The sequence below is a fragment of the Nerophis ophidion genome, linkage group LG10 (assembly GCF_033978795.1).
Source record: "Nerophis ophidion isolate RoL-2023_Sa linkage group LG10, RoL_Noph_v1.0, whole genome shotgun sequence".
NCBI lineage: Eukaryota > Metazoa > Chordata > Actinopteri > Syngnathiformes > Syngnathidae > Nerophis > Nerophis ophidion.
The window spans coordinates 685,921-710,933 of record NC_084620.1 but is presented as its reverse complement, the minus strand read 5'-3'; the positions used below and the strand labels follow the sequence as shown (position 1 = coordinate 710,933).

At 41.0% G+C, this 25,013-nt stretch overlaps 3 protein-coding genes across 9 annotated transcripts in view; 2 read left to right on the top strand and 1 right to left on the bottom strand.

The window, feature by feature from the left end:
• kdm7aa (lysine (K)-specific demethylase 7Aa) overlaps positions 1 to 6,572 on the top strand; it is a 36,090-nt gene extending 29,518 nt beyond the window's left edge. Inside the window, exon 17 of the mRNA XM_061911978.1 lies at positions 1,800 to 6,572. Coding sequence (XP_061767962.1) covers positions 1,800 to 1,888 — 89 coding nt within the window. The 3' untranslated portion in view covers positions 1,889 to 6,572. The remainder of the gene's footprint in view (positions 1 to 1,799) is intronic.
• ndufb2 (NADH:ubiquinone oxidoreductase subunit B2) lies at positions 3,487 to 11,120 on the bottom strand. 3 transcript variants are annotated; one of them, XM_061911988.1, is made up of 4 exons: positions 10,895 to 11,120; positions 8,804 to 8,948; positions 6,499 to 6,574; positions 3,487 to 6,396 (listed from the first exon to the last, which is right to left on the bottom strand). In XM_061911988.1, exons 1-3 carry the CDS (start codon positions 10,978 to 10,980, stop codon positions 6,500 to 6,502), a joined length of 306 nt encoding a protein of 101 aa, XP_061767972.1. In that variant the 5' UTR covers positions 10,981 to 11,120; the 3' UTR covers positions 3,487 to 6,396; position 6,499. The 3 variants fall into 3 exon arrangements, with proteins under 3 accessions (XP_061767972.1, XP_061767971.1, XP_061767970.1); XM_061911987.1 differs by having other exon boundaries at positions 3,487 to 3,547; XM_061911986.1 differs by having other exon boundaries at positions 3,487 to 3,550; positions 10,895 to 11,119.
• Positions 11,121 to 17,433: 6,313 nt separating this feature from the next.
• Positions 17,434 to 25,013, top strand: part of kmt2e (lysine (K)-specific methyltransferase 2E) — a 46,518-nt gene continuing 38,938 nt past the window's right edge. For 3 of the 5 annotated variants that reach the window (XM_061911972.1, XM_061911968.1, XM_061911970.1), the window contains exon 1: positions 21,398 to 21,755. The gene's annotated coding sequence lies outside the window, so the exon portion shown is untranslated. Of the gene's footprint in view, positions 17,705 to 17,883; positions 18,144 to 21,397; positions 21,756 to 25,013 lie in introns of those variants that run through there. The other 2 variants (XM_061911971.1, XM_061911973.1) reach the window with 2 other exon arrangements.

Sequence of the window (25,013 nt, the reverse complement as noted above, 5' to 3'; positions counted from 1 at the left end):
GGTAGCTCAGTCTTTTTTGAAAGCTTGCGTGGCCGGCACATTTTGTTTTTAAGTTATTAAAACTAAGGTAATTTTAATACTGTGTTCATTAAATTCTGCGTACCCTGCTGAAAAAACATAAGGGGTCTGATTGTGCAGTCTCTGATCTACAGCCACATACAATTGGACTTAATTGTGAAATCTGACTTTTTTTTTTTTTTCTCTGCAAAATTCATACTGCTCACGTTAGTATCTGTCACAGCACACAAGTGCGCGGTACCCTGAATTTGAAAGAATAAAAGCAAAATGGTCCACTACGCCAATAAGATATAGCAGTAATGGGCAAGCTACTTGGAAATTGTAGTCAACTAACTCCATTTTGACATGAAGATAAATCAATGAAAGGGAACATGTATTAGTGCCAGGACTGGAGTCCCATGTAACTTTTATACCAGTGTGTAAATAAGCAGCATGGACACTTTCCCAATGCCTTCCTCCTCCCTGTGTGGCTTGCTCACACAGCTGTGCACTTTCAAGTTAGCCAGAACAAAACAAAGTTCTTTAAAAATGTCAATTAAATAAAAGTACCGGTCAGTAGCCTATTGATGCGCCCTGGAAGAAACATAGTTATTACAAGACCCTCGCCTTACGTGGTTTCTACTAAGCCTGACATAACTAATCAAGTTATCCAGTTTAGTATTTATACTATATATTCAATGCTTGGCAGTTTAAAACTAAGACAAACCAGAACTGTAACTTGGTTTAATAAAGACCAGAGGGGCCAAACTCTTCCACTACAGAGGGGCACAGGTCCCACTCATATGTTAACATTAAATGAATAATCTAACTCTTGATTTTAATGGTACACAATATTTATATTGAAGGTACTTAAGAGTTCCCCCTGCAACCCCAAAGGGAATAAGCGGTAGAGAATGGATGGATGGATGGTACTTAGAGTTTACAACCTTGTCAAATAATATGAAAGCATGTGTTAATCACAAATATTATATATTTAACACATAAAGCATAGGCTTAGATCAGGCGGATTAGAAAAATAAATACTAATCAAATGTACTGCATTAGGAAGGAACTCATGAATAAGTGACAAATATAAATGTCAATACAATTCTATTGTCCTAAAAAGAAAAAATACATTAATATTTCTAAACCGTAAATAAAATAAAGTGTAAGTGAAAATACAGCTTCACCCCTTTAATCATAGTTTTTGCACTTAAAAATCTCAATGACTTTAGCTCCACACTTCCTCGGTTCGTTTGAGATTGCCATTACTGCCACAAGTGGTGGAAAAGTGTATTACAACTGAGTACTGCTGCGGCCCATACAGACCACAGCTGAGAAACCGATCATTTTGGCAGCCCAACAGTTGTTAAGAAAAAAAAGGTTTTGACCCATCGGTCGTCCTGTCTTCTACGTTTGTTTACCTGCAGCCCAAGTCCACATAAAACTACTTGCTGGTAAACTTTGTGTCTCAAACAGATGTGCAAAAAATAAGTGAATATGACCATTTTCCAACTGTGGACAAAAGCGAAAATACTAAGAACTATTACTGTTTTTGTTTAAAAAAATTGAAATATGTCGGGGTTTTTTTTATTTTGGTTTTATATTGAAAAATAATGCATTGATTGATGAGGTGTACAAGTGATGCCACTTTGGGGGTGAATTCAGGCCTATTTTATTACTGATGGATCGCACCTGTCTGTGCTCTCCGAGTGCTTTTCTAGTTAGAATGTTTTTTCTTGGGGTGTTTGAGAACCCCCTGGTGGAATTTCATCCTGTGCCTTTTCTTTCTTTGTTTTCAGGCAAGCGTCCTAAAAAAGGCATGGCCACCGCCAAGCAGAGACTGGGCAAGATTTTAAAACTCAACAGACACAATCGGGTGTTTGTCTGAACGCTCCAAAAAACAATAAGGCGCTAATTCGTCTCACTATTTTTCTTTCTTTTTTTAATTTTATTTCTCCCACCGACGGAGGCTCAACATTGTTGCCTGTGCATGCTTGGGAGACAGGGTAATGGATTCCACGTAAGCACATGCACCACTTCACAAGCACACCAGGAACAAGTAGGGTGGAGGAAGACCTTCTTCACCAGGGAGCACCAGACGCTCCTGTGGGCATTAGGGAGAGTGGAGGTTTACTCAATCAGATCCAGACTCCTTTTGAAACTGAGTCACATCCGTCATGCTTTTATTTTCAGCCGCTTGCCTGGTGACCATCTTCCAGGAGGTGGAACGGAAATTTCAAAATGGTGCTCATTGTTTGTACTTTAACCCCCCCGCCCCAATCTCCAAAAAGACTTGATTACACCAGCAATAATGAACCCCTATTCTCTTTTTCTTCGCTATTCTTTTTTTGAATACTTTAGTCCAAGGTTGCTGCCCCCTGTTGGTTTGACATAGGAATCATTGATTTTAATTTATTTTTTTTTTCGGTGATTTTTGTTCTTGTTTTTTGTAATGTTATTTTTATGGAACCTGATGTATTTATTAATGAAGAGATACAATTTTATTATATTTAGGACCCCAAGCCTGAGCTCCTCTGAGGTTTCTCCTTTCCCAAGGGGGTTTCTTTGCTTTTGTTTTCTGTAAATGTGAAAAGTGTTTGCGTTGGTGTGCTGGTCATCTGTCATGTAGCAAAAATCTTTTTTCTTGTTAGTTTTCTTCTCTTGAGCCGGTGGTTTGGTGCAGCGTGCGACTAGAACGGGTCTTTTTTTTTTTTCGTTATTTAACAACACAGACAAGCGTCGGCTTCCTCAACGCGCACCTGAGCTTGTGCCACTTAGTATTCTGAGCCCATGTGGTCGATGCATCCCGAGGTCGCAAAGGAACTTCAGTGATGAGGTTCTTGTTTTGTTTAGTGCTGCTGTGTGTTTTGCAGTTGTTCACTCTCAGGGAATGATGCCATGAACAGAACCTTTGACAAAGCACCGGCCACATCGTGAACGCAGAAAGAACGCTCTCCATTTTTTTACATCAACTTCCTGGTTCTATTCGATCACACTTCCTGCTCAGTGTTAATGAGATGATCCAACTTGACTAGCGATGCCAAGTAGCTTTAAGACCACGCGCTCTCTTTCTCTGGAAGCTTTGCTCAGGTTTAAGTGCACGTAACCTGCAAGTGACTTTCATGTCCTCCATTTGGAGTCCTTTTCCTAACACTTTTAAACCCCTTTGCATGTCGACTTGTTTTAAAACAAACACACAAAACGCGAGCCGGCCCGCAGGCGGGGTTTGTTCCATCCTTTGCCACCTTTTTTGCTAAGCAGCTCTCTTTTTGGCGTTTTGTGTTTACGTGTGGGTTCCCGATTTTTTGATTAATTTGGCAAAAGAGATACAAACACTGGCAAACTGAGACACTGTTAATGCATTTTGTTTCTGCATTGCAAAAATTGCGTGTAAATAAAAGAAAGAAAAAAAAGGCTCATTATTGATGACTTACATCGCTTTTGATTTGAATGTGTTCAACTTCAATTGGCAAAAAGAAAACCGTATGCATTTAGAATATATTTTATTAGTAAATGTAGAACCATGACTTGTGGCTTCAATCCAGATGATCTACAAAGAAAACACAATTACTTTAGTCAACTTGTCTACCACAGGGACATAAAAAATGACACACCCAGGTAAAGTTATTTCTCAAAACCCCAATTTCCAAACCAAATGTGTCCGACTTTTTAAGTAGGTACGTGTGTAAAATCTTAAAATTGTATTTACATGATCTTGTAAAAACGATTTCAGTAATTACACTTTCCCTGTGATAAATATAAAGAAATGTATGGAACTAAAAGCAGTGAAAATCGTAAATTCCTGATGATAAGCCACTACTTATCTCCTACGCTTTGAACCCTGCGGCTTATGAAAATGTATAAATAGTTTTGATTAAACAAGCAGACACCCCGAAAAGGTGTGTTATCGCTTGTGCTATGGCACCATATTTTGGAGAATTTCACACTAAATGCAGATGCAGCGGGGTGAATGTCAAGTATTTCCTTCCAAATAATGCTTTGAACCTTCAGGAATTCAAGTCATCCATAGCGTTTCTACTCGTATGGATTCTTAATTCATCAGTGCAAGCAATGCGTGTAAGTTTTCACAATATAACAAACTGTCCCATGTGTGATGTCTGTAGGAGTGTTTTCATGTATATTTATACTTTCTATCATAATCAAGTGAACTTGTTACAATTAGCTTATATGTTAACACTTTTACAAGTGTCTGTTAGTATTAACTCACAATGGCATTCTGTTTTTGTTTTAGTTTCACAAATTGCTTAGTGAATTCACCAAAACGTCACCGTGGAGTTAAGTCTGATTGGAAAGCTACCTTCCGCAGCGAGTGGGTCCATGAAAATGACTTCTGTTTTGTTCGATCAACCGTTTTACTGCCGTGTTTCAAACACCATTTAGAAACAAGATATCTAACCTAACATGACTAAAATATTACGGTGTAAATTAACTAATTTCACAACGTTGTGGCTAATAGAAAAAATAAATGTTTAGTGGGTGTGCGCTATAGTCCAGAAAATACGGTCATTTGTGATCAACTTCAATACAAAGTCACTGGGGCTCAAAATTTTAATTGTGACCATTTGTTAAAAATAAATAAAATGGGTTGTACTTGTATAGCACTTTTCTACCTTCAAGGTACTCAAAGCGCTTTGACACTACTTCCACATTTACCCATTCACACACACATTCACACACTGATGGAGGGAGCTGCCATGCAAGGCGCTAACCAACACCCATCAGGAGCAAGGGTGAAGTGTCTTGCTCAGGACACAACGGACGTGACGAGGTTGGTACTAGGTGGGATTTGAACCAGGGACCCTCGGGTTGCGCACGGCCACTCTTCCACTGCGCCACGCCGTCCCTGTCATAACTTGTCATAATATTTGTCATAACTTTCTTAATATTTACCCCATCTTAAAATGGTTGACCTTATTTAAAAGTATCTTAAAATGCAAAAGATTAAATTCATGAAATTAGCGTTGGAAGTGACGGAAAATATGCGTGAACATCGGAGCTCTGACTTTGACGTAGTCCCAAAAAAAAAAAAAAAACACGAGGTAATCGGTGGGTCCCCCAAAAAATTATTAGTTTAAAAGATATTTGCCAGATTCACAGATAAATGTATAATTTATGTTAAATGTATAATTTATGTTATAGGAATTCCAGTGAGCAATTTACTCATTGTAGCTTTTGATGAGTGTAAACGTGCCAAATTTGGTCAGCTTTGTCACGCGAATACTCGTCCAATCCAAAATTTGCAACTTCAACTAGGATGTGTGTTGTCAGTATTGGTGTTTAGTGGTGAGGGCGACAACGCGAAAGCGGTTGGCACAATATGAGTGACCACTTAAGGCAGTGGTTCTCAAATGGGGGTCCGTGTACCCCTGGGGGTACTTGAAGGTATGCGAGATTTTTTTTTAAATATTCTAAAAATAGCAACAATTCAAAAATCCTTTATAAATATATTAATTGAATAATACTTCATCCATCCATCCATCCATTTTCTACCGCTTATTCCCTTTTGGGGTCACGGGGGGCGCTGGCGCCTATCTCAGCTACAATCGGGCGGAAGGCGGAGTACACCCTGGACAAGTCGCCACCTCATCGCAGGGCCAACACAGATAGACGGACAACATTCACACTCACATTCACACACTAGGGCCAATTTTAGTGTTGCCAATCAACCTATCCCCAGGTGCATGTCTTTGGAAGTGGGAGGAAGCCGGAGTACCCGGAGGGAACCCACGCATTCACGGGGAGAACATGCAAACTCCACACAGAAAGATCCCGAGCCTGGATTTGAACCCAGGACTGCAGGAACTTCGTATTGTGAGGCAGACGCACTAACCCCTCTGCCACCGTGAATCCCTGAATAATACTTCAACAAAATATAAATGTAAGTTTATAAACTGTGAAAAAAAAATACAACAGTGTCGACAGCTACATTTTTTGTGGACATGTTCCATAAATATTGATGTTAAAGATTTCTTTTTTTGTGAAGAAAGGTTTGGAATGAAGCTCATGAATCCAGATGGATCTCTATTACAATCCCCAAAGAGGGCACTTTAAGTTGATGATTACTTCTATGTGTAGAAATCTTTTTTTTATAATTGAATCACTTGTTTATTTTTCAACAAGTTTGTGGTTATTTTTATATATTTTTTTCCCAAATAGTTCAAGAAAGACCACTACAAATGAGCAATATTTTGCACTGTTATACAATTTAATAAATCAGAAACTGATGACATAGTGCTGTATTTTACTACTTTATCTCTTTTTTCCAACCAAAAATGCTTTGCTCTGATTAGGGGGTACTTGAATTAAAAAAAATGTTCACGGGGGGTACATCACTGAAAAAAGGTTGAGAACCACTGACTTCAGAGATCCAGCCTGCTGCAAATTCACACATACCTACTTTAAAATGTGGTACAAACCGCACAGATTACCAGGAATTATTCTAGGTAAAACGTCGTTGGGAATTGGTGCAGCATTCACCTTATTCCTCGTCATCAGGTGGGATTCCCAGCTCCTCGTCGGTCCATGCAGACGTATCAGGCCATGGAAAGTGACCCTTCAAAGAAAATAATGGCAGATTAATCCCTACTACGATTTGCTGCGATTCATTTTCTATGCTCTGTTCGCCTGGCTGCAAATGAACCGCGACAAAACCGGTGTTGTACCGAAATCTGTTACCCATCGGAATTTGTAACTCCAGGGGGCGATGTTCCCATGGCGTTTGTTTGATGGATAAACGGCACGGCCACAGAGGAGGGGAAGAAGAACGCTTGCGTAAATGGCATTGTCACGCCAAATTTCTTCCGGGGGGAAGGTTTTTGTAGGGGGGGAAGTAATTTCTTCCCCCCTACAAAAGGAAGGTTTTTGCAGGGGGGAAGAAATGTCTTCCCCCCTGCAAAAACCTTCCCCCTGTAAGAAATTTGGCGTGACAGCCCCTCCAATAAATGATAAATGGGTTGTACTTGTATAGCGCTTTTCTACCTTCAAGGTACTCAAAGCGCTTTGACACTACTTCCACATTTACCCATTCACACACACATTCACACACTGATGGAGGGAGCTGCCATGCAAGGCGCCAACCAGCATCCATCAGGAGCAAGGGTGAAGTGTCTTGCTCAGGACACAACGGACGTGACTAAGTTGGTACTAGGTGGGATTTGAACCAGGGACCCTCGGGTTGCACACGGCCATTCTCCCACTGCGCCACGCCGTCCCTGATTAATTAATTAATTAATTAATGCCTGAAGGACCCCAATGAGGGCGTGACAATACCTATGACTCTTAAGGGTTACAGCTGCAAAATTAGCAAAGCAAAAATAGCTTTGAAAGGTTAGCATGCTGGAATGCTAATATTTTTTCCTCACCGTTATTTTTCACCTATGACAATCAGCCAATTATAATGCTTTTAAAACAGGCAGCTGTGTGGGCTGCTTTGAGGTCCTTCCTCCCTCATTGGAGTCCTTCAAGTAGTTTCTTCCGGGGGGAAGGTTTTTGTAGGGGGAAAGAAATTTGGCGTGACAGCGTAAACTATCCTTAATGCTGAAACGTCAGTATTCAGAATTTCAGCATTAATAAATTTCACATATTCTGGAAATCAATGACTTACTTTCATTATAGTATGAATCCATTGTATCCGCTGTTGATTCTCTCTCACACACATACATTTTCCGGATTAAACGCTATCATGGAATGAAACGTCAGTGGTCAGAATCTCAGCATTAATAAAGTGAAGTGAATTAGTGAATTATATTTATATAGCGCTTTTTCTCAAGTGACTCAAAGCGCTTTACATAGTGAAACCCAATATCTAAGTTACATTCAAACCAGTGTGGGTGGCACTGGGAGCAGGTGGGTAAAGGGTCTTGCCCAAGGACACAACGGCAGTGACCAGGTTGGCAGAAGCGGGAATCGAACCTGCAACCCTCAAGTTGCTGGCACGGCCACTCTACCAACCGAGCTAAACCGCCCTAAACACATATTCTTGAAATCGCAAGTCATCGATTTCCAGAATATTTGTAATTTATTAATGCTGAGATTTTGACAACTGACGTTTCAGCATTAAGGATAGTTTACGCCAGTGGTCCCCAACCGTGAAAAGAGGTCGAGAACCACTGGCTTAAGATTGGTACCGGGCCGCAGAAGAATTTATTCATTTTTATAAATATTTTTTTGTTTGTTTTTTTGTTTAATTAAATCAACATAAAAAACACAATATAAATGATAAATGGGTTGTACTTGTATAGTGCTTTTCTACCTTCAAGGTACTCAAAGCGCTTTGACACTACTTCCACATTTACCCATTCACACACACATTCACACACTGATGGAGGGAGCTGCCATGCAAGGCGCCAACCAGCACCCATCAGGAGCAACGGTGAAGTGTCTTGCTCAGGACACAACGGACGTGACGAGGTTGGTTCTAGGTGGGATTTGAACCAGGGACCCTCGGGCCGTCCCTTACAATTAGTGCACCAACCACAAAAACCTCCCTTTTTCATGACAAAAACGTCCCTTTTTCATGACAAGAAAAAAATAAATAAATAAAAAGGATCTCCCCCTCACCCGGGCAGCGGGACAAACTATTAAGCGTTGACCGGTCCGCGGATACAAAAATGTTGGGGACCACTGGTTTACGCCATTCACGCAAGCCTTCTTCTTCTCCTCCTCTTTGGCCTTGCCGTTTAACCATCAAACAAGCGACATGGGAACATCGCCCCCTGGAGTTACAAATTCCGATGGGTAACAGATTTCGGTACAACACCGGCAAAGTATGTTATGGACTTACCAAAACTGCATCGGGGTCGTGCCAACAGTGCCACAGGATCCAGAACCACATCCCACTGCTGATTAGCTCCGCCATAAACTTCTGTTTCTTGGTGATTTGTGGATATTGTCTGTATTGCGGCTCGATGTGCGGCACGCCGCTGGCCCTGTGACAACCAGGGAACATTATTATTTTCTACAGACATATTTCTTTTGTTTATTGACGTGTTAGAGCAGGGGTAGGGAACCTATGGCTCACGAGCCAGACGTGGCTCTTTTGATGACTGCATCTGGCTCTCGGATAAATCTGAGCTGACATTGCTTAACACGATAAGTAATGAATAATTCCACTTGTAATCAGTGTTAAAAATAACGTTCAACATACAAAACATTCTCATTCTTTTTTTTTTGTCCAAGAAGTTGCGTTAATGGTAAGAAGTTATTTCAATCAATCAATCAATCAATGTTTACTTATATAGCCCTAAATCACTAGTGTCTCAAAGGGCTGCACAAACCACTACGATATCCTCGGTAGGCCCACATAAGGGCAAGGAAAACTCACACCCAGTGGGACATCGGTGACAATGATGACTATGAGAACCTTGGAGAGGAGGAAAGCAATGGATGTCGAGCGGGTCTAACATGATACTGTGAAAGTATCGGACCAGACCCCCTCCACAAGGGAGAGTGGGACATAGAAAAAAAGAAAAGAGACGGCAGATCAACTGGTCTAAAAAGGGAGTCTATTTAAAGGCTAGAGTATACAGATGAGTTTTAAGGTGAGACTTAAATGCTTCTACTGAGGTGGCATCTCGAACTGTTACCGGGAGGGCATTCCAGAGTACTGGAGCCCGAACGGAAAACGCTCTATAGCCCGCAGACTTTTTCTGGGCTTTGGGAATCACTAATAAGCCGGAGTCCTTTGAACGCAGATTTCTTGCCGGGACATATGGTACAATACAATCGGCAAGATAGGATGGAGCTAGACCGTGTAGTATTTTATACGTAAGTAGTAAAACCTTAAAGTCACATCTTAAGTGCACAGGAAGCCAGTGCAGGTGAGCCAGTACAGGTATATATGTATGTATATATGTATATAAAGGTATATACAGTACAGGTATATATGTATGTATATATGTATATAAAGGTATATACAGTACAGGCGTAATGTGATCAAACTTTCTTGTTCTTGTCAAAAGTCTAGCAGCCGCATTTTGTACCAACTGTAATCTTTTAATGCTAGACATGGGGAGACCCGAAAATAATACGTTACAGTAGTCGAGACGAGACGTAACAAACGCATGGATAATGATCTCTGCGTCTTTAGTGGACAGAATGGAGCGAAATTTAGCGATATTACGGAGATGAAAGAAGGCCGTTTTAGTAACGCTTTTAATGTGTGCCTCAAAGGAGAGAGTTGGGTCGAAGATAATACCCAGATTCGCCTTGTTTAATTGTTTGGTTGTCAAATGTTAGAGTTGTATTATTAAATAGAGTTCGGTGTCTAGCAGGACCGATAATCAGCATTTCCGTTTTTTTGGCGTTGAGTTGCAAAAAGTTAGCGGACATCCATTGTTATTGGTTAGTGTGGGGCTTGCCGACATGAGAGCCTGTTTCAAGGTTACAATATTGTTTTTAATTTTTCAGTAAATCTATCAGTTGCTTTCCAGCAATTGTCTTTTTCTCTTTCGTTCTCGCTCTGGCTCTAGTTCCAACCCCGTCTCTCCTCCTGGCTGCTGCTTATATCAGAGCGACAGGTGATTAGATAACAAGGCCCAGGTGGGTTGTCTACGCACCTGTCGCTGATTTTGAAGCTGGTCCTGGCAACACCCCGCTTCGCTGCAGGCCACGCCCCCTCCACAGTTAGCTTGAGAATAATAATGTTTTTCCAAAGAATAAGAGACCTATTATACTCTAAAAATGTAGGTCTTACTTAAAAATGCACGCGTTTAGTTGTGTTCAGTGTTGAAAAAAATATTATATGGCTCTTACGGAAATACATTTTAAAATATTTGGCTTTTTGTCTCTCTCAGCCAAAAAGGTTCCCGACCCCTGTGTTAGAGAGATAGCAAACACAAATAGCATAAACGCTAGCCGACGTGCTATCGCTTACTTTCTGGTCATTATTCTTTGTGGGCCGCGTCGAAGGAGCTGGGTGCTCCCCCGAAAGACCCCCAGTATCCTTCCAAAAGAAGACATGGCGGTTGACTTGTCGAAAAAAAAGACTTTTTTGTTGTTGTTTGTTTAAAACATCTAGGCTGTAAATTGGACGATAGAAGTGAGCTCCCCGGTAAGTCACCTTCTCCCCCGGTCAACAGAGTGCTCCAACATAGACGCCTGTGATTGGACAAGGAGGACGACTATGCTTGGAGCCGTGCGCTGATTGGCTAAATAATAATATCCTTCTTTCAACACAGCGCCACCTAGCTGTACTTGATATGTGACAATACAGTGTTCAGCACTGTTACGCAATAACTAGGCACCATATCTAAGCGTTTTACTCATGTATTCATTAATAGTGGTGTTGTTTTCTTTTATTTAAAGGCTTATAGTAAATCTGTATTTTGCACATTACTGTAATATATTATATTATGTGCTTTTTCTCTATTGTTCCTGCATTAACAACATTTTTTATTGAACAACTGAACACACAAACAGTACATAATGAAAATATACAGACTATCGCCTGTATCGATTGGGGACATCTCTACGCTGCTGATCCGCCTCCGCTTGAGATGGTTTCCTGTGGACGGGACTCTCGCTGCTGTCCTGGATCCGCTTTGAACTGAACTCTCGCGGCTGTGTTGGAGCCACTATGGATTGAACTTTCACAGTATCATGTTAGACCCGCTCGACATCCATTGCTTTCGGTCCCCTAGAGGGGGGGAGGGGGGTGGGGGTTGCGTATAAAATACTACACGGTCTAGCTCCAGCCTATCTTGCCGATTGTATTGTACCGTATGTCCCGGCAAGAAATTTGCGTTCAAAAGACTCCGGCTTTTTAGTGATTCCTAGAGCCCAAAAAAAGTCTGCGGGCTATAGAGCGTTTTCCGTTCGGGCTCCAGTACTCTGGAATGCCCTCCCGGTAACAGTTCGAGATGCTACCTCAGTAGAAGCATTTAAGTCTCACCTTAAAACTCATCTGTATACTCTAGCCTTTAAATAGACCTCCTTTTTAGACCAGTTGATCTGCCGCTTCTTTTCTTTCTCCTATGTCCCCCCCTCCCTTGTGGAGGGGGTCCGGTCCGATGACCATGGATGAAGTACTGGCTGTCCAGAGTCGAGACCCAGGATGGACCGCTCGCCTGTATCGGTTGGGGACATCTCTACGCTGCTGATCCGCCTCCGCTTGAGATGGTTTCCTGTGGACGGGACTCTCGCTGCTGTCCTGGATCCGCTTTGAACTGAACTCTCGCGGCTGTGTTGGAGCCACTATGGATTGAACTTTCACAGTATCATGTTAGACCCGCTCGACATCCATTGCTTTCGGTCCCCTAGAGGGGGGGGGGGGGGGGGGGGTGCCCACATCTGAGGTCCTCTCCAAGGTTTCTCATAGTCAGCATTGTCACTGGCGTCCCACTGGATGTGAATTCTCCCTGCCCACTGGGTGTGAGTTTTCCTCGCCCTTTTGTGGGTTCTTCCGAGGATGTTGTAGTCGTAATGATTTGTGCAGTCCTTTGAGACATTTGTGATTTGGGGCTATATAAATAAACACTGATTGATTGATTGAAATTAAGGCACTTCCAAAATATTGCTTTAATTAAAAAAATAACCAGGTTGATCAATCAACAGCTTCATACAAACAAAACATGTTCACTAAAACAAGGTGAGTGACAATACAAATAAATTAAACATAGGAAATTAAATAAAAAAAATACGTATATATTAGGGATGTGAATCTTTGGGTGTCCCACGATTCGATTCAATATCGATTCTTGGGGTCACAATTCGATAATATATCGATTTTTTCGATTCGATTCAAAAACGATATTTTTCCGATTCAAAAGGATTCTGTATTCATTCAATACATAGGATTTCAGCAGGATCTACCCCAGTCTGCTGACATGCTAGCAGAGTAGTAGATAAAAAAAAAAGCTTTTATAATTGTAAAGGACAATGTTTTATCAACTGATTGCAATAATGTAAATTTGTTTTAACTATTAAACGAACCAAAAATATGACTTATTTTATCTTTGTGAAAACATTGGACACAGTGTGTTGTCAAGCTTATGAGATGCGATGCAAGTGTAAGCCACTGTGACACTATTGTTCTTTTTAATTACTTTTATAAATGTCTAATGATAATGTCAGTGAGGGATTTTTAATCACTGCTATGCTGAAATTATAATTAATATTGATATTGTCGTTGATAATATTCATTTTTGTTTCATTACTTTTGGTTCGTTCTGTGTCGTGTTTGTGTCTCCTCTCAATTGCTCTGTTTATTGCAGTTCTGAGTGTTGCTGGGTCAGGTTCGGTTTTGGAATTGGATTGCATTGTTATGGTATTGCTGTGTATTGGTTTGTTGGATTGACTAAAATAAATAAATTAATTAATTTAAAAAATGATTAAAAATTACATTTAAAAAATCGATTTTTTAAAAATGAGAATAGATTCTGAATCGCACAACGTAAATAATTAGATTAGTATTCGGATCAATTTTTTCCCACACCCCTAATATATATATATATATATATATATATATATATATATATATATATATACACACACACACAGTGGGGCAAAAAAGTATTTAGTCAGCCACCGATTGTGCAAGTTCTCCCACTTAAAATGATGACAGACGTCTTCACATTGTAGGAATTTTTAAGAATTTATTTGTAAATTATGGTGGAAAATAAGTATTTGGTCACTTCAAACAAGGAAGATCTCTGGCTCTCACAGACCTGTAACTCCTTCTTTAAGAAGCTCTTCTGTCTTCTGTCCTCCAACCGTTACCTGTATTAATGGAACCTGTTTGAACTCGTTATCTGTATAAAAGACACCTGTCCACAGCCTCAAACAGTCAGACTCCAAACTCCACTATGGCCAAGACCAAAGAGCTGTCGAATGACACCAGGAAAATAATTGTAGACCTGCACCAGACTGGGAAGAGTGAATCTACAACAGGCAAGCACCTTGGTGTGAAGAAATCAACTGTGGGAGCACTTATCAGAAAATGGAAGACATGCAAGACCACTGATAATCTCCCTCGATCTGGGGCTCCACGTAAGATCTCATCCCCTTGGGGTCAAAATGATCATGAGAACGGTGAGCAAAAATCCCAGAATCACACGGGGGGACCTGGTGAATGACCTGCAGAGAGCTGGGACCAAAGTAACAAAGGTTACCATCAGTAACACACTACGCCGACAGGGAATCAAATCCTGGAGTGCCAGACGTGTCCCCCTGCTTAAGCCAGTGCATGTCCAGGCCCGTCTGAAGTTTGCCAGAGAGCACATGAGAGAATGTCATGTGGTCAAATGAAACCAAAATAGAACTTCTTGGTACAAACTCAACTCGTCGTGTTTGGAGGAAGAAGAATACTGAGTTGCATCCCAAGAACACCACACCTACTGTGAAGCATGGGGGTGGAAACATCATGCTTTGGGGCTGTTTTTCTGCTAAGGGGACAGGATGATTGATCCGTGTTAAGGAAAGAATGAATGGGGCCATGTATCGTGAGATTTTGAGCCAAAACCTCCTTCCATCAGTGAGAGCTTTGAATGGTTGACCGAATACTTATTTTCCACCATAATTTAGAAATAAATTCTTAAAAATTCCTACAATGTGAATTCCTGGATTTTTTTTTTCACATTCTGTCTCTCACAGTTGAAGTGTACTTATGATGAAAATTACAGACCTCTGTCATCATTTTAAGTGGGAGAACTTGCACAATCGCTGGCTGACTAAATACTTTTTTGCCCCACTGTATGGTGAAATTGGGCTTATTTAAAATAACTTAAATTCCTCCAATAAATAATTAAAATTATAATTTAAGGGCGTTTCCACATTGTATCATCTTCCAAGATTTTATTACTAACTTGAAATCATTAAATCAACGTGAAAATTTTGGTTTCACTTTTAATAAATCCGACTTTTGTGAATGAAAAAAAAAACATTAGTTCGCAACATAATATTAATATTTCCTAGACATTTTTTAATAAATATGTTTGCATGTTCTCCCTGTGACTGCGTGGGTTCCCTGCGGGTACTCCGGCTTCCTCCCACCTCCAAAGACATGCACCTGGGGATAGGTTGATTGGCAACACTAAATTGGCCCTAGTGTGTGAATGTGAGTGTGAATGTTGTCTGTCTATCTGTGTTGGCCCTGCGCTGAGGTAGCGACATGTCCAGGGTGTACATCGCCTACTGCCCGAATGTAGCTGAGATGGACTCCAGCACCCCCCACAACCCTGAAAGGGACAAACGGTAGAAAAAATGGATGGATAAATATACATACACACACACACACACACATATATATATATATATATATATATATATATATATATATATATATATATATATATATATATATATATATATATATATATATATATATATATATATATATATATATACACATAAATGGTGAAATTGGGCTTATTTAAAATAACTTTAATTCCTCCAACAAATATTATGATTTAAGGGCATTTCTACTTTTTATCATCTTCCATCCATCCATTTTCTACCGCTTATTCCCTTTGGGGTAGCGGGGGGCGCTGGCGGCTATCTCAGCTACAATGGGGCGGAAGGCGGCGTACACCCTGGACAAGTCACAACGTCATCGCAGCCTTTTATCACCTTCCAAGATTTTATTACTAACTTGAAATCATTAAATCAATGTGAGAATTTCGGTTTCACTTTAAGAAATCGACTTTTGTGAATGAAAAAAAAAAGTTTGCAACATAATATTAATTTCTGGACTATTTTTAATAAATATGCCACATGTAATCTCTTCTATACTGAATGGGAACATCTCTATACCTTAGTCTTTCAGTCAATCTCCCAAAAATAAATGTACAGTATCACATTCCAAAAATAAATGATTCACATCTTATAGCATTACGGATATAACAGTGGTCCACTGTTTGATTTTTGTTTAAGACAATTCATTAGTAGGATATATGCCATTGATACTTTTGAATTGATTTCTTTACCTTTATGAATAATTGGATATGTAATAAATATTGTCCCTATTTTCCCTATATTTTACTACTTTAGTGTACTAGGATATATTCAGTATTTATGAATTGTGCTTGGAATATATTACTTTACTATCACCACTTCCTCATATGTTATCATCACATAACAGTGGTTCTCAAATGGGGGTACGCGTACCCCTGGGGGTCTTTGAAGGTAGGCCAAGGGGTACGTGAGTTTTTTTGAAAGCACTGTATTCTAAAAATAGCAACAATTCAAAAATCCTTTATAAATATATTTATTGAATAATACTTCAACAAAATATGAATGTAAGTTCATAAACTGTGAAAAAAAAATACATTAATGCAATATTCAGTATTGACAGCTACATTTTTTGTGGACATGTTCCATAAATATTGATGTTAAAGATTTATTTTTTTGGTGGAGAAATGTTTAGAATTAAGTTCATGAATCCAGATGGATCTCTATTACAATCCCCAAAAAGGGCACTTTAAGTTGATTATTTTTCAACAAGTTTTTAGTTATTTGTATATCTTTTTTTCCAAATAATTCAAGAAAGACCACAATAAATGATATTTTTTTGGCACTGTTATACAATTTATTAAATCACAAACTGATGACATAGTGCTGTATTTTACTTAATCCGCCATCCTAGTCACTGCCGTTGTGTCTTTGGGCAAGACACTTTACCCACCTGCTCCCAGTGCCACCCACACTGGTTTGAATGTAACTTAGATATCGTTTCACTATGTAAAGCGCTTTGGGTCACTAGAGAAAAAGCGCTATATATATATAATTCACTTCACTTCACTTAATCTCTTTTTTTCAACCAAAATGCTTTGCTCTGATTAGGGGGTACTTAAATTAAAAAAAACGTTCACAAGGGGTACATCACTGAAAAAAGGTTGAGAACCAATGACATAACACATCTTATTAAGGTTGCAGTAATAAAGAGGTTATTGGTATGTGATCAATTATTTTGCAAGGGGAAATGTAGTAGTACCAGTAATATCCACTAGATGGCGTCATGGTGCAAGTATAGCTTGTAAGACACTTTCTGCTATGCCCAGTTTTGCTGTATAAGTGAGTACAGCATTTATTGATTGATACTTTTATTAGTAGATTGCACACTTCAGTACATATTCCGTACAATTGACCACTAAATGTTAACACCAGAATAAGTATTTTGAACTTGTTTAAGTCGGGGTCCAAGTTAATCAATTCATGGTAAATAAGTATATATACTTTCTCTTTAATGAAACTGCCGGTGTTGATTCCTGCAGCTCAATAAATGCTTTAAATGTGCACTCAGTCATCGCATCAACGGGAATAATCGTATATATCGTTCAAAAAGCATGAAATTTGCTCAAATGCGAACAACAAATGTTAGTGAGTCCTACAAGAAAAACGCCGGAAGTAACACAAAGTCGTGACCGCGCACGCACGCACGCGCGCGCCTCCTCCCAGCGCTCAAACAAGAAGTGGGCGCCATCTTGTTTCTATCGTCGACGGGAGAATTTACATCGAAAGTAAGGGGAAATATCCTTTAGAGACAGGCACATATGAGTAATCCACTACAACTTGACGGGGGCGTCGAGTCTTCATCCCAAAAAATTAAATAGAAGGTAGTTTGTTGAGCTGCGACATGAATGGCTAATGGCTGCTCTCCGGCTGCGCCCCTCGCCCCTCACAGCTCAGAGCCCGCCCACTCAATGCTAGCCGGGTGATGTCACCACAACAGCTTCACTAAACAAAAAAGGTGTTTTCACTTTGATTTGTGTTAAATGTCTGTCATTAGTACGCCATAATCGTTAATTTAAAGGCGGGTCGTGTCGTCTTCACACCCCAAAAAAAAAAACACAAAAAAAACCTCGGTTTATTTACAAAGTGCTGTCCTCTCTGGTCAAATAAAGATGTCTCGATGTGTCCTCCCTGCAGGTGATGCCGAGTGGAAGGAAATACCCGACTTGGTGCAAAAGGGTTGCATGCAAAGGCGGCTGGCTGGCTGCTGCAAGCTCCACACACATTAAAAAAAAAAAAAAAAAAAAAATCCGATGCGTCGTTGGATCGTCAGTGCGCATGCGCCAGAAGCTGCGCCTTATGGTGGGGGGAAGGAGGACTGCATGGACAAGATGAGGACATCCTCCCCGAACAGATGATGTCAAAGGGAATTCTACACACGCTGCGAAGAAAGGCAGGTTTGTTGCAGAATAATGCACACGGTGTATACGACACATCTAAAATTGTTCACCAAGCAGCTCAGATTGCAGCCAGTTTAGTTCCAATATCAAGTAGTATCATAGCAATTTAGCATAATGTTGACCATCCATTGATTGATTGAAACTTTTATTAGTAGATTGCACAGTTCAGTACATATTCCGTACAATTGACCACTAAATGGTAACACCCGAATAAGTTTTTCAACTCGTTTAAGTCGGGGTCCACGTTGATCAATTCACAGTGGACGTGTGTCTGCAATTTATACACGTGTGTTCAATATTTTAAGGATAGGTTTTATATTTCAAGCATCCATTTAATATAAACAAGTTTTACTCAAGAGCCGAGTTTGGATTTGTTAATTCTGCTCGTCATTTCGGACCCATGATGTAAATTTAAAACATCCTTATTGTGACACTTGGTACACTGGATTAATCCACCATAAATAAAAAAAGCAATGGTTAACAACAATAGTGCTGCGGGCCGCAAATGGCCTCTGGGCCGTGGTTTGGACACCCCTTCTTTAAGGTGTACGGGTGCAAAAATTAACTAAAAAAAGTGTAAAATTTGCTAAAAAAGTTAGCATGCGAGGTCTGTAATTTTCATCATAGGTACACTTCAACTGTGAGAGACAGAATGTAAAAAAGAAAATCCAGGAATTCACATTGTAGGAATTTTGGAAGGAGGTTTTGGCTCAAAATATCACAATACATGGCCCCATTCATTCTTTCCTTAACACGGATCAATCGTCCTGTCCCCTTAGCAGAAAAACAGCCCCAAAGCATGAGGTTTCCACCCCCATGCTTCACAGTAGGTATGGTGTTCTTAGGATGCAACTCAGTTTTCTTCTTCCTCCAAACACGACGAGTTGAGTTTATACCAAAATGGATACATGGATGATACAGCAGAGGATTGGGAGAATTTCATGTGGTCAGATGAAACCAAAATAGAACTTTTTGGTATAAACTCAACTCGTGTTTTGAGGAAGAATACTGAGTTGCATCCCAAGGACACCAGACATACTGTGAAGCATGGGGGTGGAAACATCATGCTTTGGGGCTGTTTTTTTTGCTAAGGGGACAGGACGATTGATCCGTGTTAAGGAAATAATGAATGGGGCCATGTATCGTGATATTTTGAGCCAAAACCTCCTTCCATCAGTGATAGCTTTGAATAGTTGACTAAATACTTATTTTCCACCATAATTTACAAATAAATTCTTAAAAATTCCTACAATGTGAATTCCTGGAATTTTTTTTCACATTCTCTCTCACAGTTGAAGTGTACCTATGATGAAAATTACAGACCTCTGTCATCATTTTAAGTGGGAGAACTTGCACAATCGCTGGCTGACTAAATACTTTTTTGCCCCACTGCATATATTTATATGTATATATATATATATATATATATATATATATATACCTTTGGGGTCTCGGGGGGCGCTGGTGCCTATATCTCAGCTACAATCGGGCGGAAGGCGGAGTACACCCTGGACAAGTGGCTACCTCATTGCAGGGCCAACACAGACAGACAGACAACATTCACACTCACATTCAAACACTAGGGTCTTTCTGTGTGGAGTTTGCATGTCCTCCCCGTGAATGCGTGGGTTATCCCTCCTGGTAATCTGGCTTCCTCCCACTTCCAAAGACATGCACCTGAGGATAGGTTGATTGGAGACACTAAATTGGCCCTAGTGTGTGAATGTGAGTGTGAATGTTGTCTGTCTATCTGTGTTGGCCCTGCGATGAGGTTGTAGACTTGTCCAGGGTGTACACTGCCTTCCGCCCGATTGTAGCTGAGATAGGCACCAGCGCCCCCTGCCACCCCAAAGAGAATAAGCGGTAGAAAATGGATGGATGGTAATTGTGAACAATATAGGTATATACCGTATTTCCTTGAATTGCCGCATGGCATATAGTATGCGCCTGCCTTGAATTACTGCTGGGTCAATCTCGCTTCGCAAAATAATTAGCGCATGCTTAGTATTACCGCCTGGTCAAACTCGTGACGTCATCAGTGACACTTCCCCGGTCATCATTTTCAAAATAGAGGAGGCTGATTTCAATACCGGTAATTTTTCAGTGATGTACCCCCTGTGAACATTTTTTTAATTCAAGTACCCCCCAATTAGAGCAAAGTATTTTGGTTGAAAAAAAGATAAAAAAGTGAAATACAGCACTATGTCATCAGTTTCTGATTTATTAAATTGTATAACAGTGCAAAATATTGCTCATTTGTAGTGGTCTTTCTTGAACTATTTGGAAAAAAAGATATAAAAATAACTAAAAACTTGTTGAAAAATAAACAAGTGATTCAATTATAAATAAAGATTTTACACAGAAGTAATCATCAACTTAAAGTGCCCTCTTTGGGGATTGTTCAAGAATCCATTTGGATTCTTGAACTTAATTCTAAACATTTCTTCACAAAAAAATACATCTTTAACATCAATATTTATGGAACATGTCTACAAAAAATCTTGCTCTCAACACTGAATATTGCATTGTTACATTTCTTTTCACAGCTTATAAACTTACATTCATATTTTGTTGAAGTATTATTCAATACATATATTTATAAAGGATTTTTGAATTGTTGCTATTTTTGGAATATTTCAAAAAAAATCTCACGTACCCCTTGGCATACCTTCAAGTACCCCAAGGGGTACGCGTACCCCTATTTGAGAACCACTGGCATAAAAGGACGAAGATTAAGAGCTATTCAGTAGGATTTAAAGTCCAAGCTTACATCACACTCAAATGTTTACTGCATGCCTTTGGTAAGTGAGAAGAGGTTTTAAAATAATTAGCGCATGCTTACTTTTACCGCATGCCTTTGGTAAGCGCAGGACTGAGAAGAGGTTTTAAATTAATTAGCGCCCCGGCGGCAGTTCAAGGAAATACGGGATATTCTGTTAAACCACACATGGTAACATAAGCAACTAGTTATATTTTTGTTTACAACTGTTTTGACTTTGAGCAAACAGCTCCTTTATGTGGCATTCATTGGTTTGAAAAACATGATCGGTTTAACTTTACACAAAAATTCAGGACCCAACCGGTTTAATTCATGTCAAATGGACAAAACAGTGATGGCATCCGAGTACAGGAAACACGCTCGTGACCGCGCATCGGGCACGGCGCCCCTGTGAAACGGACCGTGAAGCCCCGCAGCTTGTGGAGGCGGCGCCCCCGTGTAACTGATGGGAAGGGAGGGGGGCACGCGGGGGGAGGCGGAGTCTCGGCAGTCCTGCCAGGGCCGCCATTTTTGCAAAGGGAAAAGAGACTGCTTTTGAGGGGATCTAATTTCTAAAAGTCGCTCTTGATCGGCGTATAGTTTTTCCCCCCCCAACGGTTCCCCTCTCGATCCCGGCGCCAACCCTGTGAAGCACTTGAGGCGGGGGTTCTGGACTTGGGGAAGAGGACTATCTCCGAGGAGCGGGCAAATGTAAACGTTTTAGAAGAGCTTCGCTAGTGATCCGCAGTGTGTGGACACAAGTATTGTTTTGGTCGTGGAAGCTGCGTGGAGAGCGGCCAGGGTCTCTCCCTGGACCCTTATTCGCCACCACTGGACGTGGGCATTCAACGGTGGGTAAAGTGCGCTATTTTGTTGTCACAGGGCTAGCATAAACCGGAGCTGGAAGGCTATTGTTGGCTTTACTCATGCTGATGCTCGCTGGTTGTATCAGCTGAGTGTTAGCTTACACGCCACACTTATTTTCTGTGGTCCTTGCTTCCTTTTAATTCACATTAAGAATACTTGTTTGGGGGGCAGGATGTGTAAGTGACGTAAGCTTCTAAAGTGTCAAGTTGGCGGAGTAAACGAGCTAGTTAGCACATGCTATTAGCCTGAAACAAACGTAATGGCAAAACATTGAACGTCATTCAAAGCTATAGCGTTGTTATAATGTGCATGCGTGCATTGAGAGGGGCTTTGTGTTATATTCCCACAACACTGAACTTCACCGTGAGAAGGAACGCATATAATTGCGGTTAAAGACAAAATGCAAGCAATGCTGAACTCGACTTGATCGTAGATCTCATGTTAGTGCTGCTGAAATATGACAGCAGTCGTCGTTTGACACAGTCATCGCTGCGGGGCCACAATACTCTAATCATCCTAAGTCATAATCAAAACATTACGCACTATTTGTACGAAGCGACTTGCAAATGCAAGAAAGACGGGAGTTTAGACATCTGTATGCATTGCCTTGCAAAAAAAAAACAACCCAAATCTGCGTTGCAAACTTAAAATGAGTCGCCGCAAGTCTCTCATCCTGTTCAGGGCGACCGATTTCCGTTCAAGCTGAAATTGCCAAGAGAACAATAAACCCTTCGTGCGTTCATGTAAACAAACTATGTGGAGTCCCGAGTTGCAAAGCAAAGAGCAGCTGCTTGAATGCCTGGCTACATTGCGCAGTGATCTTACTTTTACGCTCCTGAGGATATTTATTTTCTTTGCACAAGCACCTATGACACACACACACAAACAATATTTACAGGATAAAAAAGCTTGAGCAATGTTGGTGTCGTGTACGGTCTAAAACGGCGCACGTAAAATGTAATTTAATGGGGAAGGAGAGAATGCTGCAAGCATGGGGGAGGGGACGCTCCTGTCATACTATGTAATGCCACCGCGATCCCCAATGTTTAAATATACGTGTTTATAACCACCCAAGCGTGTTTAGTACAAGTGTTTGTATACAAACACTAACGCGACCTTTTTCCTCTTGATAAAGATCCCAACAGTCCACTTTTTATCGCCGCCGCTATCTTAGCTTAGCCAGCTAGCACTCATTGCGTATTATTCCAGTTAGCCGCGAGTTTTGACCTTCAGTGGCGTCTCGGCGTAAATACATCTTGACCGATTAACGTCACCAATTAGGAAATGTCGAAGATTTTGTCGTGGTCGGCTCGTCCCAAAAAGTGCTGCAAATGTTTACATCCGAAGCCAAGTGGCCCACATAATTGCTAGCCCATTAGCTTGCCTCGCGTTCGACACACAGAGCAAAAAAACAACATGGTTGGGAAACTGCGTCGAACGGCTGATACTTAGAATTCGAACGTGTGATGAGATAGGCGATTGAATGCATTCTCAATTGGGGGGGGCATTTTCTTCCTCCGCGGAGCTTACAACGACCGTCCTCGGGAAAAAAAAAAGCGCCAGGAAAATGGCGTCCTCAGCCAGTCCGTTGTGGCAACATAATAAGCAACGTTGTCGCCTCCACACCCCTACCGGCAGCCTTCACTGCAGCGCCGACACACTCCCCAGGAAGCAACTGCACAACATTGTATTCATTTTTTTTCTACCAGCGTCTTCAAAAGAGTATATTCGATTATTTTGTCACGGTGTCAGTCAAAGATGCCGTTAGAAAAAGTCGATGAATGGCATGACGTATGCTGCTGCTGCTGCTTGTCAAGCGGAGTACTCACACCTTCTGTCTGCGCGAAATACTACAGCATCCATTTTTCCCCCAACTTGGTGTGACAACCGATGTAAAAAGAGCATCTAATGCAAAAAGATGAGACGGGTTCAGGAGATAAAAGAACAGCGGCACTGTTTTAAACAGAAACCCTATAAGAACACTCCAAGGTCTAGCTGTGTTCCCCCCACAGAACATAAATCTATGTGTGGTTGGGGGCGGCCAAAAGCTGCGTTTCATTTGCACTGGAAATAGGGCTCGAAAGTGACGTGGAAATACATTGCATTGTGGGTCTTGCTGGACTCACAATATCTTATTTACATGGCTAATTACAATACGAAGGTCCTGGGTTCGATCCGGGGCTCGGGATCTTTCTGTGGAGTTTGCATGTTTTCACCGTGACTACGGCTTACCCCCACCTCCAAAGACATCTGAGGAAAGGTTGATTGGCAACACTAAATTGGCCCTAGTGTGTGTGAATGTTGTCTGTCTATCTGTGTTGGCCCTGCGATGAGGTAGAGACTTTTAGAGGGTGTACCCCACTCAGCCCGAGTGCAGCTGACATAGGCTCCAGCACCCATCTCAACCCCGAAAGTGACAAGCGGTAGAAAATGGATGGATGGCTGGCTAATTACAAGACTGTGCCAAAGTTTTTGTTACAAGTTCAAAATATAGCAAAAATGTGCAACATCATTTACTGCCACAATCGTGGTCATGAGCACTTAACGAAAAAAGGATTTGGGGATTTATTTTTTATTTTTAGTGTGACAGCAAAGCCGAAGGAAGTCGCGTTATGAAGCTATTAAAGAGACGACAAATAGCTTGGATAGCAGCCATGAGACAATCAAACATAACTTTTACCAGCATCCCCTGGTACATGTGGGGCGGCATGGCGTAGTGCAGGGGTCACCAACGCGGTGACCGCGGGCACCAGGTAGCCCGTAAGGACCAGATGAGTAGCCCGCTGGCCTGTTCTAAATAGCTCAAATAGCAGCACTTACCAGTGAGCTGCCACTGTTTGTAACATGTTATTTAACTACTACCAAGCTGGTCTTGCTTTTCTTGACATTTTTATTTCTAAGAGAGACAAAACTCAATAGAATTTGAAAATCCAAGAAAATATTTTAAAGATTTGGTCTTCACTTGTTTAAATAAATTTATTAATCAGTACCCAAGAAGTAGCTCTTGGTTTCAAAAAGGTTGGTGACCCCTGGCGTAGTGGGAAGAGCGGCCGTGCCAGAAACATGAGGGTTGCAGGTTCGCTTCCCACCTATTGACATCCAAATCGCTGCCGTTGTGTCCTTGGGCAGGACACTTCACCCTTGCCCCCGGTGCCGCTCACACCGGTGAATGAATGATGAATGAATGATTGGTGGTGGTCAGAGGGGCCGTAGGCGCAAACTGGCAGCCACGCTTCCGTCAG

What these genes read in the sequence shown, in the direction of transcription:
- ndufb2 (XM_061911988.1), bottom strand. Translation starts at nt 10,980, where the DNA reads ATGTCTTCTTTTGGAAGGATACTGGGGGTCTTTCGGGGGAGCACCCAG. An exon ending in CAAAGAATAATGACCAGAAA is followed by an intron (nt 8,949 to 10,894) that starts GTAAGCGATAGC and finishes TGGTTGTCACAG; the next exon opens with GGCCAGCGGCGTGCCGCACA. An exon ending in ACGACCCCGATGCAGTTTTG is followed by an intron (nt 6,575 to 8,803) that starts GTAAGTCCATAA and finishes TTTTCTTTGAAG; the next exon opens with GGTCACTTTCCATGGCCTGA.